General features: G+C 36.2%; 1 protein-coding gene and 1 pseudogene across 2 annotated transcripts; one reads left to right on the top strand and one right to left on the bottom strand.

The window, feature by feature from the left end:
* Nucleotides 1-10044: 10044 nt before the first annotated feature.
* On the top strand, nt 10045-17968 carry LOC141494757 (olfactory receptor 13C3-like). 2 transcript variants are annotated; one of them, XM_074195952.1, is made up of 2 exons: nt 10069-10997; nt 17935-17968. In XM_074195952.1, exons 1-2 carry the CDS (start codon nt 10069-10071, stop codon nt 17966-17968), a joined length of 963 nt encoding a protein of 320 aa, XP_074052053.1. The 2 variants fall into 2 exon arrangements, with proteins under 2 accessions (XP_074052052.1, XP_074052053.1); XM_074195951.1 differs by lacking the exon at nt 17935-17968 and having other exon boundaries at nt 10045-11025.
* LOC141495056 (trafficking protein particle complex subunit 6B pseudogene) lies at nt 15006-15550 on the bottom strand (annotated as a pseudogene).
* Nucleotides 17969-21150: the final 3182 nt, after the last annotated feature.

Raw genomic sequence — 21150 nt, 5'->3', positions numbered from 1 at the left:
TCTCTTTATTCTTCCTTTCTTCTTTCTTCCTTTCCCTTTCTTTCTTTCTCTTTCATTCTTCCTTCCTTCTTTCTTTTTTTGCCGTTCTTTGCTTCTTCCTTTCTTCCTTCCTTCCTTTCTTGTTTTCTTTTTTTCTTTTCCCTCTTTCTTCCTTTTTTCTTTCTCCCAACAGAGCAGGAAGATAATTTATTAATGCATGGAATAATTACTATGGGTATTTGCAGAACAAACAAATACACTGATCATATCATGGATTTCACAATTTTGAATTTTGTATTCTTTATATTGTTATACTTTGGTTTCAGATCATGGGGTTCTCTGTCCACTGATTTTTTTACTATAATTATCATTTAATTCTTTGATTGATTTTATGAACCATTATGGAGCTTGTTGAAATTTCTTCATTGTCAATGGAGGGTAGGGAAATTGTGGGTTAATTTAATGTCATACTATATTTTCCTTTAGTAGGGCACTTTAAGTCTAATTTCTTTTGTGGAGAAGAACCTGCCTGTTGAGGTGTTTTTTCCATTTTATGCTCATTTATTTCTCCTCACAAAATATGAAAATTCACTTTTAAAGACTATGTGATTTATTAATATGATCATATAATACCAAAAACTCAAGGAAAGAGTAAATAAAGTTTTAAACAGCCAGCTATAATATCTCTGCTGTTAGGTGGTAAAGTGAATAGAGAAATAACAATGTTTGCCCTTCACTTTTGAAGAAGACCACGACATTAAGGAAGTGATGCCATGACAAGCATGTGAGTTGGATTAGAGTGAGGAGGATACTGTGCTACATCACTATCCTCACTTTTTTTTGGAGTCATCTGGGTCCAGTGACCAGATATGATCAGGATGACTAGAGATTTCCATGAATGAGAGGGAATCAGGGTTAAGTAACTTACCCAAAGTTGTAGTAGTTGAGTGGCTACTCAACTACTTAGAGTCAGGTGTCTGAGGCTGGATTTGAACTCCTGTCTTCTTGATTCCAAGATCAGTGCTCTATCCATTGGGATACCTGACTGTCCCAGACCTAGGGTAAAGGAAGATCTGAATTCAAATCCTACCTCAGATACTTCCTAACTGCATAATGCTGACCAAGTGATTTTTTCTTTTTTTTTTAAAGATTTTAGTTGAGTTGTATAATTTTTCCCAATCTTACCTCTTTCCCCAAGTGATTTTTTACTCTCTAAATCTCAGTGTCCTGATCTATAAAATGAGAATGATAATAATGGTACCAATGTCACAGGTTTCTTGCAAAGATCAAATGAGTGTTAAGGTGTTAAGCACCTTAAAACCTTAAATTGATATATAATTACTAATATTATTAAATAAAATTCCTTTTTTCTTCCTTATAGTTGATTGTAGAGATGGAAAAAGGACTAATTGTATAAAATTGAGTAGGAGATTCTGAATAGACATTAGAAGAAAGTGTAGAATGAATAATAATAGTTAAACATATTTTTTTAACATTTTTAGATTTCAAAAGCACTTTACAACTATCTTATTTTATCCTCACAGCCACCCTGGGAACTTGGTGTTATTGTATTATTCCCATTTTATTGTTGCTTTTGATGAGTCTTGTCCAACTTTTTGTTATCTCATCTGAGGTTTTCTGAGGAAAGAAAGTAGAATGGTTTGTCATTTCAATCTCCAGTTTGTTAATAGATGAGGATATTGAGACAAGGAGCTTTAAGTGACTTGCCCAGGGTCACACAGCAAATAAGTGTCTGATATCTCATTTGAAGTCATGATCAGTCAACTGATCAACCCAACTCCTAGTTCTGAACTTGATCCACTGTACTACACACTGTAGATACCCCCATTTTTTATATAGATACAGAAACTGAGGCATAGAGAAGTTTTGTAACTTACACAGAGTCACCCAGCTAGTAAATGTCTAAAGCCAGATTTGATATCAGGTTTTCCTAACTCCAGGTCCTGTAGTTATCCTCTGTACCACCAAGTTTCATCTTGATCTCAATTAGGCAGCAGTTGCTAGCTTTGTTCCAATCCAAAACACATGTCTAATCTACTCTTCCTCTCTTTCTTCAACTCTCTTCTGAGTCCATGAATGACTTCACCAAGAAACCTCAGGCCTTAACTCCAATGTTGCTCTACCACCAGGGTAGCAGCTTGTGGGTCTCTAATCTCATTCCCAGCTATCTATATGGAATATTTAACATGGAGTCTCAAAATTAGAATCTCTTACCTCTTCAAGATTAAGATCTACAAAAAATTCTGAGTGGAAGTTTCTTAAAGAGAAAAGAAAAAAAATTCAGAATTTTTGGTCTTGGGTAGTAGTTTTTCCAACTCTGAATAATCTAACTCATTTATTTCCCTATTTTTTCCTAGATAAACTTGACTAAGTACAGAATTGAGAGGGGAAAGGAGATACCAAGCAAAAACATTTAATAGAAGCTCATTCACAATTAGAACAGGAAATCATCTAATCAATGTCTTTTATTTAATTCAAAACAAAAAATTTTTAACTGAAAATTTTGACTTAAAAAAAATTTGAATCATTCTGCTCATTTCTTCTTTCAACACCTAACTTTTTGAGTTTCAAGATTTACAAAGATCTGGATCCAAATTCCAGCTCTGTCACTTACATATAGCCATGGACAAGACACTGAATCTCATTTGTTTTCTGTCCTGGCCAAAACTCTGAAGTTATTTCCCTCCTAGACTGATTTTCTGGAGAAGGCAAATTAGGCTATTTTTTGTCTCCCATCTAAGCTAGACTTTAATATTGAATAAGCTTTGCTTCTGGAAATCTGAGACTTGGGAAATACCTTGACTAAAGAAGACCAAGGTCTCCCATTGCAACCCAGTTCATTGCCAGTCCTGCTGACTTAAGTCTTGTCCTGGACTCCAGTGATTAGAAGAGAATGAGGTTGATGATGTTATAAGGCACTACCTCACTTAAATCTAATTTACTTGGAAGTCTCATTGACAGAATGAATGGAGGACTGGCCTTGGAGTCAAGAGGATGGAAGTTTGAATCCAATCTCAGACACTTGATACTTACTGTGTGACCCTGGGCAAGTGTTAAGTGACTGTTAAGTGACCTTGATTGCCTGACATCCAGGTTCATCTCCAGTCATCCTGATTCATATCTGGCCACTAGACCCAGATGGCCCTGAAGAAGAAAATGAGATTGGTGATTTAGCAGAGCCCTTCCTCAAATTCAATTCACATACTTGTCATAACATCACCTCCCCGATATCATGGTCCTCTTCAAGAATGAAGGACATGCATCATCATCATCATCATCATCACCCTCCTGATGTCATTGGTCCTCTTCCAGAACTAAGATCAAACAACTGAAATATGCATAAATACCTGTGTTTCATCTGATATCTATAATTAGATACATGTATAGATACTATGTATAGACAGACAGAGAGATGAGTAGGTAGATAAACAGATATTAGATTGTTAGAGAAAGAAAGATAAAGGGGGCGAAGCCAAGATGGTTACAGGAGAGGATCCTCTCTTAGGTGCTCTCTCTCTCTCTCTCTCTCTGATATTTCCAAACCTATAAACTAAGAACTCTAACTGAATTTTTGAGAGACAGAATCCACAGAAGGATCCATTGAGGCAATTCTCCAGCCCAAGGTAACCTGGAAAATAGTGTAAAGGCTCCGCTCCATGGGGATAGAGGGGCCTCTGCTAGAGCGAAGGAACTTAAGCCTCCCAGAGGCAGCACCAAGGTGTTGGGAGCTGCAGCTCTCAGCAGCGGAGGCAGCTTCCTGACCTACACCCCAGGAAGCACAAGGCACAACTTGGGGGATCAGCAGGGGGATCTCTGCCAGATCATGAAGCCCAGCCCTCAGGGCATTCAGCAAGCACCTTGGCTTTTGGCAGCCCAGATCCAGGAATTGAAAGCAGACAAAGCCAGTAAGCAGGTGCCCCCAAGCATGAATGCTGAGCCCAGGTAGGGGAGTGGAGAGAAAATTCCAAGGTCTGCCCTCTGTCCCTGGAATAGGACTCTGGGGGGCTAACCACATTCAGATCCTGATCACAGCCTAGGCCCCCATAGAACAGCAGACCCCCCCCACCTCAGCCCCATGACAGAGGGATGCACTTGTGGTCATTCACAGACTGGGAGGGAAGACAGAGCCTCACACACAGAGATCCTTGTGGGGGGGGTGTCCCAATAATACTGAAAAGTTCAGGAAGCACCCCAAAACCAGGCACAGGCTAGAGAAATGAGTAAACAGAGAAAAAAAAAGAGGAACATCATTGAGAAATACTTTGTCTATGATCCCAAGGAGGAACAAGATACTCAATCCAAAGATAAGGAAGTCCAAGCTCCTGCATCTAAAGACTCGAAGCAAAACAGAAATTCGGCTCAGGCTATGACAGAGCTCAAAAAACACTTTGAAAATCAAGTGAGGGAGATAGAAGAAAAATTGGGAAAATAAATGAGAGAGATGCAGGAAAGACATGAAAAAGAAGTCAGCACCTTAGTCAAGTAGATCAAAAAAATGCTAAAGAAAATAACATGATAAAATTAGCATAGGTCAAATGGATAAAACACTTCAAAAAGTTATTGAGGAGAAGAATGCTTTAAAAAGCAGAATTGACCAGATGGCAAAAAGAGATAAGAAAGCTCTCTGAGGAAAACAAATCCTTCAGATGCAGAATGGAACTGAGGGAGGCTGCTGATTTTATGAGAAATCAAGACACAATATTTCAAAACCAAAAGAATGAAAAATTAGAAGAAAAATATGAAACATCTCATTGAAAAAAAAACAACTGATCTGGAAAACAGATTCAGGAAAGGTAATTTAAAAATTATTGGAATACCTGAAAGCCATGATCAGGAAAAGAGCCTTGACATCATTTTCCAAGAATTACTACAGGAAAATTTCCCTGATATCCTAGAAGCAGAGGGCAAAATATAAATTGAGAGAATCCACTGATCTCTCCCAGAAAGAGATCCAAAAAAAAACAAGCCCCAAGAATATTATAGCCAAGTCCCAGTTATTCCCAAGTCAAAGAGAAAAATATTACAAGCAGCTAGAAGGACACAATCCAAGTATCAAGGAACTGCAGTCAGGATCACACAGGATTTAGCAGCAACTACATTATGGGCTCATAGGGCTTAGAATATATTATTCTGGAAGGCAAAAGAGCTCAGAATGCAACCAAGAATCAACTACCCAGCAAAACTGAACATCCTCTTCTGGGGAAAAAATGGACTTTCAATGAACCAGGCAAATTTCAATTGCTCCCATTGAAATAAGCAGAGTTGAACAGAAAGTTTGATCTTCAAATACAGGACTCAGGTGTAGCGTAGAGAGTGGAGGAGAAGGGGGGAATATGAGGGACTTCTATTCCCGCATAGAAAAATGATACTGATAATACTCATATGAAACTTCTTATTTAATAGAGCAGGTAGAAGGAGCTTTTGTAGATGAAGCACAGGAGAAAGCTGAAATTTGAAGATATAGTGTAAAAATGGAGTCAATGGCTAAAAGATAATTATAATGGAAGAAGGAAAAAGGAGATGTGGAATAGGCTAAGATATTTCATATAATAAGAATTTTTTATTACAATGAGCTATTGCAATGATATGGAAGGGAGGAAGGCAAGGGGGAATGAGGGAATGTTCACTCTGATCAGAGGTGACTCAGAGAGGAAACAGCATATATACTCAATGGGTTATAGACATCTAAAGTAAAAAGGAGAGAAGGGGCATGGGGGAAGTGGGGAGGATGTGAGTGATGGAGGAGAGGATGGACCATGGAAAGAGAGTGGTCAGATATAACACATTTTCTCTTTTACTTCTTGCAAGGTACAGGGATTGGATGGCCTGTCTAGGACCACAGGGCTTGGTGGATGCTGGGTCTAAGGGGTGGTATGTGGGCTGGGGGCCTCTTGGCCCCAGGACCAGGGATCTGTCTGCTGCACCACTCAGCTACCCTACAGCATTTAAGAATTGCGATCAGCAATGGCAATGGTGGAAAAATATGGAAGTAGATTTTGTAATGGACTTGTCATTAAGAATGTGATCCACCCATGACAGAGCTGGAGGTGTTGGAACACAGACTGAAGAACATTTATTATTACTATCATGATTTTTGGGGAGGGGGTTGCAGGGCAAATCAGACTGGGTGGCTTGCCTAGGGCCGCACAGCTGGGTGATTTTGGGGTGTCTGAGGCTGGATTTGGACCCAGGTGCTCTTGGCTCCATGTTGGTGCTCTGTCCACTGCACCACCTGGCCACCCCTACTATTATTATTTTTTTAATTTTAATTTTAATTTTTTTCTCTTTCTTTTACTTTATAGCTCACGTAGATCTATATTTTTGTGGGGAAGGGCATATTATGTTTACTCTTAAACAGGAATATTTTAATAATGTATTAAAAACATCATTTGTACAAAAATAAGATTAAATAAATAAATTCATTTTTAAAAAAAGGAAGGAAGGAAGGATGGAAAGATGATAAGACAGACTGACAGATAATAGATAGGTAGAAGGTAGGTATATAGACAAAATAGATAGACAGACTGACAGATAAGCAGATAGCTAGACAGCTATGCAGACATACAGACAAGCAGATAGGGAGAGTTTTAAAAACACTGTCTTAATTGTCTGATTTGTTTGATCCAGTCTTAAAATTGCCAGGTTTTCTACAAATTTCTCCTGCCCTAAAGTTGTAGTAGCAAAAAACGTTTTCTTGTTCCTTTGACTTATTCTTCAATTAGTGTGCACTAATATCTTCTTTCTAATTGCTCTGTGAACCATTGTCCCTGAAGCAACAGAAAGTTTCTAAATTTGGCAATTTTCACTTTTCGACTTTAAATTGCTTTGGGGATAAGCCTTGGGTATTGACTGCTTAACAAATATTTACTGTGATTCATCTGTTAAAGACTTGTATTATATGAAATGTAAGTCTGTACATACTCTTAATTTCAGAAATTCTTTGATGATATTTTGGAAGAAGCAAGGGTATCTCTTTGAAGCAGTGAAAATGATTCCTCTAATCTCCAGGTAAACCTAGGATATAATTATCAGATAACACACTGAAATTTTTCAATGTCTTATGATAGCTACACCAGAATTTTGTTATCTAGATTATGAATAGCTGGAGTTAAAATATTCCAATCTTTAAGAACTTTTAGACATCAACACTTATCCAATTATTCATTATTTATAGTTTTTCTGAATTATAATTATTTCCTATCTTGACTGATTTGTTTAGAAGAGTTATATCAAGAATTCATTGCTGTTCCACAAAATATGTAATCTCATGTGAAGTTCAAAACTAATAATAATAATAATTATCATTTTATATATAATAATCAGGGTGATATAATTATAGGAATAAATATAAAATAATATAATATGAAAATACAATAAAAACAATATATATTCAACATCTTTAATACTATATTTAACTAGTACTTATATAGTGTTTTAACTTACAAAGCACACAAGTTAACTCACGATCTTCACAAGAATCCCTTGAGATCGTACTGTAATTATCTTGATTTTACAGGTGAGGAATCTGAGATTGAGAGGGTTTAAGTGACTTTCTCAGAATCACACAGCTAGTAAGCACCTAAAGCAAGATTTGAACTCAGAAATTCCCATCTCCAAGTTTAATGTTCTATCACATAACTAAAGAAAAATTTCAGATTTAAATGTTACAATATTGCATATTTGAAGTAGGCTATAGAAAAACAAGTATTTAGTAAATAGCCACTACTTACTATTTACTATAAATATCGTAAATTATCTACCAAAAAGCTTAGGGGAACAAGGCAGCATAGTGACTATAGTACTGGGACTGGACTCAGGAAGGTTCATCTTTCTGAGGTCAAATTTGGCTTCAGACCTGTGGGATAACCCTGGGCAAGTCACTTAATCCTATTTGTGTTTTTCCTCATTTATAAAATGAACTGGAAAAAGAAATGGCAAACCACTCCAGTATCTTTGCCAAAAAAAAAAACCAAAATGTGGTAGTGAAGAAGTGAACACACCTGAAAAATGCCTGAAGAACAGCAAATCCAGTAATACACATATGAGTTGATGTTAGTGATATTTTTTGCCATGAAATACGGCAAATCACCTTACCTTCATAATTAGAGAGAACCATGTCATAAAAAACAAAGAAAGGAGAGCATAAAGAACAGGTGAGAATGATTGACAATATAAAATCCTGCAGAAATATCAAGGAAAATCAGGATTGAGAAAGTCATTAATGACAGAAGCTCAGAGAGTCTTATCAAAGGGAAAAAATCCTGAAGAGACACATCAGAGGACAATTTATTAATAAACAAGTGACTTCTGAATTCAAGGTAAGAGATTATGGATAGGAAAAATGTAGAAATATCATCCAATTTATTGCTCAATTTTATTTATTATTTTATAGAAATTCATTATTTCAACCAATACTATTATATTCATATTATGTAGAGATTGTGCCCAGTTTGCCCACAACCCACTGTGACAGACATTGCTGAAGGATGTCCACTTGATTCTTCTTGGGGTTCTATGGATCCAAAATCTGTTAAGAGACTTAGTTCATGTTAGTTCTGAGGGAAAGCCAGGAGAGCTGAAAACAGATGGTTTCTCTCCACGATCTTGGCTGGAAATTCTTATTTCCTTTGCATGAATTTCAATTGATTTTATCATTTGACATAATTTTATTTATCTAACCAACTTTATCTTCCATTAGATTCCAACCCACCTCTTATTCCTCTAATTCAGTTTAAGTCTGACCTCCTCCCAATCACACAAGAACACAAGATACCTTTTAGTCTTTGTTCATATCATTTCCTCTGTTCAGAATATCATTGTATACTGTCTTGAATTATTCCTTAGTAGCTTGGTGTCTTATTCTGGCTTCAAAAATTAATCTTCTAGTTCCTTGGGCCTAAAGATTTTGCCTCACTCTTTCCTGCTTCAGTAATAACTAACATAAGGGTTTACCCCAATAAATTCTTTTCTTTTATTTTTTTGGTAGGGCTATGGGGTTAAGTGACTTGCCCAAGGTCACACAGCAAGGCAAGTATTAAGTATTTGAGTTCAAATTTGAACTCAGGTCTTCCTGACTCTATCCACTGAGCCATTTAGGTATTCCCATTCCATAGTCTTGGTATTGGACATTAATTATAAAGTTATGTTCATTCTACACTTTATTTTCCAAAAAGTTATCAGATGATATGTGATTTCTCATCCCTAGAACATCTTCCCTCCTAACCTCTATATTTCCAAACCCTTATCTTCTCACAAAGGTCAATTTGTGTCATCTCTGTTTTTGGCCTGTACAGAGTCCCTCAAAATTGTGAGTGTTCTCTTTCTTTTCTGTTTTCTCTGGTATACTTATTTGAATATATATTGTATTCAACTCAGTAGACTATAAAGTTTTGAGAGAAGATACTATTTCATTTTTCTTTGACTCTTCAGTGCCTAGAATGATATTTTGCCCATAGCTGCTATTTTATAAATGTATGTTGAATTTGTGTTCTTTTAATTAACTTACAAATATTAAAGGGAATACATTTAGAAAACCACTGAAAGGGGCAGCTAGGTGGCACAATGGAGTCAGGAGTACCTGAGTTCAAATCCGAACTCAGACACTTAATAATTCCCTCGCTGTGTGGCCTTGAGCAAGCCAGTTAATCCCATTGCCTTGCAAAAAAAAAAAAAACTAAAAAAAAAAACTACAAAATCAATCTCTTGATCTATTACTTTACCTTTCATGTCCTAGTGAGATCTACCAGGTACAACAGAATCAGATATTTCTGTTTGAAAGTCATGGCTGGCATGAATCAACTCCTGAAAATTTAATTCAACAATAGAGACAAACACTTCTAGACTTCTTGGGATCATGTAGATTGATGAAGGTAAATAGAATTCTTTGGTCATTTTGATCCTGCTTCCTGCTAAGAAAAGAAACTTTTCATAGTGGTCAGAAATGAAAATAATTTCAAATCAAACTCCATAGTGACAACCTAGTCACATGATTGTTGGAGGTCTTATGTGAGTCAGGAATAAGAGCATTTTTCAATATTTCTTCCTATGAAGTCCTGCAAGGGGATAAAAATGGAAAGAATAAATAAAACTTTTGTAATTGAATTTCTTCTTCTGGGACTTTCTGGCTACCCAAGGCTTGAAATAATTTTCTTTGTTCTAATTCTAGTGATGTATATAATAATCCTGTTTGGAAATGGTGTCCTCATTATAGCAAGTATATTTGATTCTCACCTTCACACACCTATGTACTTCTTCCTCAGTAACCTCTCCTTCTTGGACATCTGTTATACAACCACTTCTATACCTTCAACTCTGATTAGCTTCATATCTAAGAAAAAAAATATCTCCTTTGTAGGATGTGCAGTACAGATGTTCCTTGGCTTTGCCATGGGAAGTACTGAATGTTTACTCCTGGGTATGATGGCATTTGACCGTTATGTGGCTATCTGCAACCCTCTGAGATACCCCATCATCATGAACAAAATTGTGTATGTACTGATGGCTTCAGTGTCCTGGGTATCAGGGGGGATCAATTCAATAGTACAAACAGCTCTTGCAATGCAGTTACCTTTCTGTGGAAATAATGTCATTAATCATTTCTCATGTGAGATTCTAGCAGTCTTAAAATTAGCCTGTGCTGATATATCCCTCAATGTCATTACTATGGTGATCTCCAACATGGTCTTTCTGGTTCTACCATTGCTGGTGATTTTTTTCTCCTATATGTTTATCCTCTACACCATTCTGACGATGAACTCAGCCAAGGGAAGGCAAAAAGCCTTCTCCACATGCTCAGCCCACCTGACAGTGGTGGTCATATTTTATGGGACCATCTTCTTCATGTATGCAAAACCCAAATCTCAGGCTCCTCTTGGAGAAGACAAGTTGCAAGCAACAGACAAACTCATTTCCTTGTTTTATGGTGTTGTCACACCTATGCTGAACCCCATCATCTATAGCCTTCGGAACAAGGATGTGAAAGCTGCAGTGAGAAATTTGCTCAGTCAAAATTCCTCTTCTCAGTGAAACCTCTGTGGCATGACTCTTTGTCAGCCACCTCACAGTGATCTGATTTACTAAAGCATATTTTATAGCCCTCTAGCCTTCAATAAGAAAAACAATATAACTGGGTTGAATCTTTATGAAGGGGTACTGCTACAATAACTGTGTGTTATAAACTTAAAATAAGCAAGACTACTCCTTTATGCAACAGAGATATTACCAACAGCACAACAAAAGACACAAAGGAATTCCAAGGAGGCAGCTATACTTAGGCCAGCTGATATTGCCTAGAATTTTTTTCACAATGCAATTTTTTTTATTTACATGGAGCTCCAATTAATCACAAAACTGTTATCTGGGACAAAGATAAAACACAACAATAATGGCTATCAGCACAATACCATGAATTACTTAATCAGAAAGCAGAGCACTAGAGAAACAAGATACAGGAGAGGGCATTTGTGAGAGGGCAAAGGGAAGAGGAAAATATCACATTACATCTAATACAACATCTGAAAAGGCAGTTGAGGAGTTAAGTTTAAGATAGATGTTGGGAACCTCTGAAGAAGTACAGGGATGGTAGTAGTAGTAGTAGTAGTAGTAGCAGTAGTAGTAGTAGTAGTAGTAGTAGTAGTAGTAGTAGTGTAGTAGTAGTAGTAGTAATAGTAGTAGTAGTAGTAGTAGTAGTAGTTATTGTTGTTGGTCTTTGTTGTTGTTGTCAATCCTTTGTTTTTGAAATAAACCAATGACATCCAATGACATAATGGGGTGATATTTTGACTTAGCCATGAATTGGATTTACCTGAGGCAATGTTGCACAATCATCAGCCTCACTCTTTCTTCCAGAATTATCAAAGTTCTGAGACAAGATAAAAGTCAGGATGACTGGCAATTTGCCTAGAATTTAAAATCATTTTTTTACCTCATAAATATTCGTGTCTCTCAATTAAATTCAGGAGGTGAGGAGAGATATGAACTCTCTCACATGCCCAACATAATTAAAATCATACTTGTTGATGAGTGCATAAAAAAAGTCTGTACTTCCTGACTATACCTTGGCTTATGTAGATCAGAAAATGAGTATATTGTACCTTTCTTGGCAGATTTATTAATTAAATTGTCCTTTCTTAGGTACTTAAAGGAACTTGCTTAAGTTTCAAGAGAAAACAAGCTTTTCATTGAACTTGCTTCAGATATTCTTTGATGAGATTATGTCCAGTTAAATGGGGTCAAAATGTCATCAGCTTAATAAAGTAGATATGTACATATTTAGTCATATCTTCAGTTACAATTATATAATCCCTGAAAAAGATGATATATATTTGAGCAAACTGATTGCAAGAATTGTACAAAAAGGAACTGTCCAAAAGAATTTTTCTCTTTAAAATGTTATCCTGAGAAATCACTGGATGCAGTCAGAAGATTAAGGATTATAGGTCATTCTGGGTGTGCAATATATACTAGTTATATTACTTTTAGTATAGTACTTCACTCATTATGGTTCTAATTTTTTCATCTGTAAAATGAATGGGGTTAATTACTTCTTTTATATATTTCTACTCAAAAGTCTTATGACAGTACTCTATTCTTAATGTTTAAAAAAATCTTTTTTCCCATTTAAAGTTTTCTTTCTTCTTACCTTAATACTTCAAAAGATCTGTGATTTTATCATTGTTGATTACTCAGGTTAAGTTACTTCCATATTCATATATATGGTTTTATGAGTTGTTAGGGAAAAATTCTTTTTGAAAAAAAAAAATTATTTAAGGCAGTGGGGTTAAATGATTTGCCCAAGGTCACACAGGCAATTATTAAGTGTCTGAGGTCAAATTTAAACTCAGGTCCTCCTGACTCCAGGGATGGAGCTCTATCCACTGTACCACCTAGCTGCCCTGGCAAAAATTCTTTATCATGTTCAAGACAATGAATTCAACAAGCATATAATGGAAAGAGAATTAGTCTCAGAGTCAAGATTCAAGTCTTTGTCTCTGACATACACTGATTGGGCCATCCTGGATAACTCACTAGATTCTCTCTGTTCCCAGATATCTTTTTAAGATTATAAATTGCAGTGGGATTGATGAACTGCCTTGTTAAAGAGATCTCCTCACTGATGTCCCTATAGATGAAGATTTCATCTTAATAAGATGAAACAAGAGAATGCAAAAATCAAACAACCACTGATTTCAAGATGTTATCTTTCTGTCAGAGTTTATATCCATCTGTTGTTCAGTGCTTAGGTAACAAACCTCTCTAATTATAGCTAAGCAGGTCCTCTCTTTATAGGTTCAGTCAGCTATGGTACATATATTTGAAGCATTTCCAAATTGTAGAATCTGCCACAGCTTCTGTTCTTCAATTATTAACTTTAAAGGTCATAATCACTTCCTTATTACAATGAGTCATTGCAGTAGAATTTTAGAGGAAAACTAATAAGATTTTCTCCTTGAGTCAAAATGTCCATATAAATTACATGTGTAATATTTTATTTGCAATCACAACTTCCAAAGTCAGAAATTCATCAAATTAAATTTAAAAAAAACAAAACTAGAAGACTACTAAAATCAGAATGAAGTCTGTCTTCTGTTTCAGAAGAATTATGTTTGTTCAGATGATCAAAATTTTCCCTCTCCCTGTTAATAAGTATTTTTATTCCCTAAATTGCCTTTTAAATTTGGAGCTCATTAATTCCATACTGTCCAACCACTTTGAAAATGTACATTTTCTGATTTGAGCTTTATTACTGTTTCATAAAAGTAGACAAGTTAGATATAAGTATCTCCATTTCATACCTTACATTTTCTAGATTCCAAGTTAAATTATCTTTTTATAAAGAAATTGAGAATAGAGTTAAATTAAAGGTTACATTATTATGCCCATTTTACAAATAAGAAAATGGCATATAACTAAAATCAAACACTAGATTTTATTATCTCCATTTTACAAATTAAGACAATTGAGAACAATTAGTCTACCTGCATATTGTGCCTCCTCCCTTGTTACACATGTAAGATGGAAGGTGCTAGGAGTGGCTAGGTTTTGCGGTGAATAGAGCACCGACCTTGGAGGCAGGAGGACCTGAGTTCAAATTCAGCCTCAGATACTTAATAATTGACTGACTGTGTGATCTTGGGCAAATCACTTAACCCCATTGCCTTGCAAAAACTAAAAATAAAGAAATGTACTCAGAATTTAATTTTTTTTAAAGAAATCAAACAATATTTATTGTATACCACTGGTAAACCCATGAGGGATATACTTAATATAAAAGAAATTTTAGCACATGTGACAAGTTTAAAATCGCTGGAAATGAATATTCCTGTTGCCTAGTATGGGTGAAGATTGGACAGTCTCAATTATTAATTGAATGTAGTGAAACTGACTTGGACAAGTAACCTTTGCATGTGAAGAGTCAACCTGATTGGTCTTGTGTATTTTTAAGAGATATAGTGCTTTAACTATCTAATCTAGGATCCATCCCATCAACTGAATTTCCTTCATCTGATTTCTTTCTTTCAAAGATTTATCTCCTTTTTTTCTACCCTTGCTGATCCCAGAAACCCTCTTTCAGTCTTAGTTTTTGTAGTGCCATGACCATATTTAAAATAGAAGACCTCTTCAAACAAATATGAAAATTGTTCATTTTTACATACACTTCCAACTTTTAAAATCTAATTTATCCTTTTGTTTTCCTTCAGGTCTGCTAAGACTTTAATTTTGCTCTCCTTTTTAATGCCAAATAAATATTATCATGAATTAATAGATCAGAAGCACCAAAAAATGTTGTTACTTGGTTGCTGTGCTTATTTAGTAAAATTTTAAATGAAATAAAATAAATTGTAATATAAAGCTACAATTTAAGTGTCAGTAAAATTTTCTCTGATACTCTCTTGTTCCATCAGATGATATAGAGTACATGTTACACCATCTAATAAATTAAATTGACATGCAGCTTATACAAATCAATGCAATCAATTATAACAATGCCAGTAAGTCAAAAGTTACTACTCAAAAATCTTTATACATGAATAATTTAATCTCTTTACATTGTAGAAGGATTTGAGTACATGCTGCATCTTCTGTATCAGCACTTGCAATTTACTTGCTGGCATTGCTGACACTTCAGCTGTTACGATACTTTTTATCCCCCAATTGATAAACCATCTCAGATTAAGCCACATGTAAATGCTAAATACTTAGGTGCATGATCTAAATACTGTTTTCCTGCAGACAACTGAGTCAGGAGTCAAAATGTGTTCTCTTGAAGTACATAGATGCCCTGATGATTTGTCCTTAGATTATCAATTTGTTTCTTGAAAACAGTGGTCCAAAAACTCTGTGCAAATGAACTTCATGACATCTGATTCAACCTTGAATCTTGCAGTGTCCTTTGTAAACCTTTCTCTCAATCCTTGTCCTACTCTAAAACCCAAGTTCTCCAACTTAGTTATGCATCTTCCATTTTCCACCTCCCTCTGATCCGCGGACTTGTAGACGCCCGTGACGATCTCACTGTGTTTCTACTCAAGAAGAGCGCCTCGTCTGCCATGTCCAGCTTCTTCTTTTGGGACCCTAAGGCAGAGGTCAGGACCCGAACACAGCCGTGGCCGCCAAGGATGCAGCCGCCTCCGGGGCCGCTGCCTGCGAAGCCGCAGCTCAGCCCCACTGCTCCAGAGCCGGGCCCCGCGGTTGTCCCGGCGAGGGGGTGGGCTTCACTGTGTCCTCCAAGACACGGGCTCCGGACGCCCAGAATTCACTTTTAAGATTAGCCTCCCTTGGGGCAGCTAGGTGGCACAGTGGATAAAGCACTGGCCTTGGATTTCAGGAGTACGTGGGTTCAAATCCGGTCTCAGACACTTAATAATGACCTAGCTGTGTGGCCTTGGGCAAGCCAAGGGCAAGCTTAACCCCATTTGCCTTGCAAAAACTAAAACAAAAAAAAAAAATTAGCCTGCCTTATTAACACTTTCTCCATCATTTTCTTAACAATAGACAATCAACAAAACATCAAATAAATTCTGATTTTTAACATTTACCAGTTTGTAAGGTATGTGCCCACACTGAAAAAGAACCAGCCTAATCGATCTGCCCCCAGTACCACTCTGACAATAGCTGCTTATAATTTGGAATAATTAACAGACTTGGAGATTTTAAGGCTTTATTTTAAAGGTGGAAAATCTGAGGTGCAGAGTGATAGAGCAGGGATTCATTTCTAGGTTTTCTTAACTGATTACTAGTGTTCTTTCTGCTGATCCATGGTGTCTCAGCAGTTCTACTGGGACCAGAGTTCATATGTAAAAATTATCATATGCCTGCAAGTTAAAGGGGAAGCTATGCAAAACAAAAGATAGAGTTCTGGGTATGGAGTTAAGATGATACATCTTTCTGAGTTCAAATCTTATCTCAGACACTTGCTAGCTATGTGACTCTGGGCAAGACAAAGTCACTTAACCCTTTTTACCTCAGTTTCCCCATCTGTAAAATTAACTGGTAAAGGAAATGTCAAACCACTCCAGTATCTTTGCCAAGAGAACTCCAAATGGGATCACAAATAGTTACACATGACTACAAAAACCAACTGAATAACAGCTAAGGCGGAAAGGTATAATTCAAAAGTGTAGAGAAAACAGTGGCCAAAACCAAGAACTTATGGAGGTGGGGGCAGCTAGGTGGCACAATGGGTAAAGCACCGGCCCTGGAGTCAGGAGTACCTGGGTTCAAATCCAGTCTCAGACACTTAATAATTACCTAGCTGTGTGGCCTTGGGCAAGCCACTTAACCCCATTTGCCTTGCAAAAACATAAAAAAAAAAAACTTATGGAGGCAACTAACTCAGAAGGCCAGACAGCTAGTGAACTGTATCCAAGAGACCCAAAATGCCAAGATAACTCTGTGGAGGGTAAGCCCAAGAAATCAACAACTGACAGTTTATTTTATAGACCAAGACAAAATTGCTTCATCAGCTTCAACCTCACACAACTGTAATTGTGGTCATACAAAAACATGAAACCATGAAATTAAAAGGAGAGTCAGAGATATCTGAGTTCTTCTTCACTGCTTCATCCACTTCATCATGGTGTGCACTCTCCAGTTGCATCATTTCCTCCCCTCACAAATCAAATATATCTCAGCAAGGATGAGAGAGGATGGAATATCATGAGAAAATAACTGCCAAAAAGATTCTAGCCTCTCTCTGTCTGGGATGGGTCACTAGGAACAGAGGATGGACTTTCTCACCTGGTCTAGCCATCTAAAGGTCAGCTAAATCACTGAAAATAAATATACTGAAAGAAAGAATAAATGAGTCTCAGAGTATGAGGTACCTGAACAAAAATGATGATAATCATGATTTTTTTAATAATAACTGACATTTATTTGGCTCTTTAGAGTTTGCATAGAACACACACATATGTTAACTATATATATATATATATATATATATATATATATATATATGTATATATATATACATATATATATATATATATATATATATCAATGAACATTTATTAAGCACCAAATATGTTCCAGGCAGGGCAGCTGTTGGGGCAGTGGTTAGAAAACTGCCATGAAATAAGGAAGACCTGAGTTCAGATTTGAGTTCAGACACTTACTAGCTAGCTATGTGACCCTGGTCAAGTCACTTAACTTTGGTTGATTTCAAAAAGAATTTAATGAGTATCTACCATGAGCAAGACAATGAGGCATCTAAACTTTCATTGTCTTCTGTATATTTACAAAAATACCAATAAAGCAAGGCAGAATAAGCTATGTTCTACAAGTGGGACATAAAGTTTAAAGGATCCAAAGAAGAGACATCACATACAATTAGATTATCAAGAAGACTTTGTACAGGAGGTGGCATATGAGTTGAGAATTAAAGGACTGGTCTAACTTTGCCAGCAAAGAAAGTCTCAAAGTTAAAGGGAATAGTTTGAAGAAAAAACTTCATTTGGAGAAAGTTTAATATATTTCTAATAAAATGCAAGAAGTTGGGCTTGATTTAATCATGGGTTAAAGGGTAGAAAATAGTGAGACAAGGTTAAAATAAAGTAAGATTCCAGTCAATCCCTTAGGCATAAAGGTTATGATTTTATGTAGGCAGGATAATACAATTAAAAAATAATGGGAGGTGACATGATTATCAGAATTGTAACAGGGAATGATGAGAAAAACTGCCTTGTGCAACAAACTTAGAGGAGGGAATTTTTAATTGATGATTTTTAAGACTGTGTAATTTTAAAATATGTAAAAGTTATGTTTTTACAACACATGCACTCCTTCAAGTGCATAAAATCATTAAATTTTTCCACCCAATTAACCAGGCTACTTCATTAAAATAGGAACCTCTGAGATGGTAGAAATTATTAATAATGCCCTTCATCAAACATTTAGAGTAACTCATTTCCTTTCCACCTTTTCTGAATTTGTCTTAAGTAACGTAAATCTGTCTTATTTGGAGAGAGTAGAAAAAGAACTAGACTGAAAATCAGCAGACCTGGGCTCTAGTCCTATTTCTGACTAGACTTGTTTACATCTTAAATCAAAGAATGAATTTAAAAATACATTACTTGCCTTCACAAATGCCAAAAATCATGATTCTTTAGGGAGGTTAACCTAAGAGGTGCAAGGCATAGGATTGTGCAGCATGAATTGAAAAGAGCAGAGAATGAAACTTCTGAAGTTTCACAGAACAGGCTCTTTAAGCTACTATTTAAATGTGCCTTAAGCGACTGGTATATTAATCCAAGCTATTGATGACTGATAATGGCTTAATGTCCAATGCTTTCAAATTAATACAGGATAAGGAATTCCTGGGGGCCAATGTGTTCGTACAAAAATAATGAATTTCTGGTGGTTGGGATTTATAGCATATCATGATAAAAAAAAAAAAAGAGCAGGGGGCGGCTAGGTGGCAAAGTGGATAAAGCACCTGCCCTGGAGTCAGGAGTACCTGGGTTCAAATCCTGTCTTCAGACACTTAACAATTACCTAGCTGTGTGGCCTTGGGCAAGCCACTTAACCCCATTTGCCTTGCAAAAACCTAAAAAAAAAAAAAGGAGCTCTTTTAGATTGGTTGATGTTCAGGCCCCCCCTCAAGTTATATGTAAAAGAATCTATTTCCCTGATCAGTGCATCTCCAAATCAAGAATCTGGACAAAGAGGGGAAAAGATTTTAGAGATCATACCTATTGATCTCAGTTCTTGTCTTTAGTAATGAACTTTAAAAAAATTAAAGTGTCAATGATGCTATACTCCAGGGGAGTCAAAAGCACTCAGGTGAGACTAAGAATCACTATAGGAAGATTATATACAAAGTGGTTCATGTTAGTGCTCATTGATGTTCCATCATAGTGAAATGTCTAATTAAATTTCTAATAAAAAATTTTCTTTTATCATTGCATTGGCTCAAGGACCTTCCTATATTTAGTTCTAATGAAATCAAAATGAAAGCAGACCCATTCTCTTTACTAGAGGTTGGAATTTTAAATTTTTGACACATGTATGCCATATGGTACTACCTTTAGAGTGCCCTCTAAATATGATATAGTAGCATTTAATTGGTCCTAACTTCTTAAAGCCTATGACAATTGGACACAAACTCTAGAAGGTCCTATCAGACTGGGAAGTCTCACATTACAGATTTAACAACTAGACTATGTCTTAGTACTAGATACTCAGAGACTCCTTGATAAAAGAATGCTCATCCAGTAATGGTTTTCCCTTCTTTTCTTTCTTTCTTTTCTTTTTTTACTTCCTTCTTTCATTTTCTTTCTTTCTCCTTTTCTTTTTCTCTTTCTTTCTTTCTTTCTTTCTTTCTTCCTTCCTTTTTCTTTCTTCCATTTCCTTTTTCTTCCTTCCTTTCTTCCTTTCTTTGAATCTGTTAAGATGGTGCTTCCTTTTAATGTTTATTCATTTCTCCTCCAAGAATATGAAAATTCACTTTTAAAAACTTTATAATTTATTGATATGATCAGATAACACAGAAAACTCAGGAAAGAGTTTTTCAAAAGAGTTTTATAAAGCTAGCTATAATAGCACTGCAGGTAGGTGGTGAAGTGATATAGCACTTGACCTAGATAAAGGAAGACCTAGGTTTAAATCCTCCCTTAGACACTTTCTAGATAAATGAGACTAACCAAGAGACTGACCAAGTGAGACTTATTTTAATTCTCTAAACCTCAGTGTCCTGAATTTTATAATGAGATCAGATGAGATAAGATGTTTAAAGCACTTTAAAACTGAAAGTGCTATATAATTACTAAAACAATAATATTATCAGAGAAATTCCTCTTTTCTGTAATTTCCTTCCTTATTCTTGACCTAAGAGATGAAAAGGAAAAGGACAAGTGTAGAAAATTGAATGTGAGATTCTGCATAGAGGAGAAACTATAGAACGAATAAGGGTAATAACATTTTATAACATTTTTAGAATTTAAAAACACTTTACAAAGTAAATTGTGATCATTTAATCCTACTAGCCATCCTGGGAACTAGGTGTTCTTTTTTATATTTATCCCCATTTTATTGTTGTTTAGTCTATGAGTCATGCCCAACTTTCCATGACCTCATCTGAGGTTTTCTTGGCAAAGATACTGGAGTCTTTTGCTATTTCATTCTCCAGTTTATTTACAGAAGAGAAAACTGAGACAAACAAGGTTAAGTGACTTGCCCAGGATCACACAGCTAGTAAGTGTCTGAGACCTCATTTGAACTGAGGTCCTCTGAACACCAAAGTCTGCATTCTATCCACTATAGCACCTATCTATCCCCATGTTATAGATGCAGAACCTGAGGCAGAGAGAAATTTTGATACTCATCCAGAATCACACATCTAGTAAATTTCTAAAGCCAGATTTGAAATCAGGTTTTCCTAACTCTTGTCCCAGTGGTATATCCTCTGTACCACCAAGCTTTCTCATGATCTTAGGCAGCTGTTGCTAGCTCAGTGTCAATCCAATGCCCATTTCTAATCTACTCCTCCTCTGCTTCTTCAACTCTGTTCTGAGTCACTGAATGGCTTCATTAAGAGACCTCAGTCCTTATCCCCAACTCTGCTCCACAGGCAGGGCAGCAGTTCCTGGGTCACCCACCGCATTCCCAACCGCCCAGTGGCAACAGTTAACATGGAATCCCAAAATGGATATC

Source organism: Macrotis lagotis, chromosome 8, assembly GCF_037893015.1.
Source record: "Macrotis lagotis isolate mMagLag1 chromosome 8, bilby.v1.9.chrom.fasta, whole genome shotgun sequence".
NCBI lineage: Eukaryota > Metazoa > Chordata > Mammalia > Peramelemorphia > Peramelidae > Macrotis > Macrotis lagotis.
The sequence above is the reverse complement of the archived record's forward strand: the minus strand, read 5'-3'. Positions and strand labels throughout refer to the sequence as shown.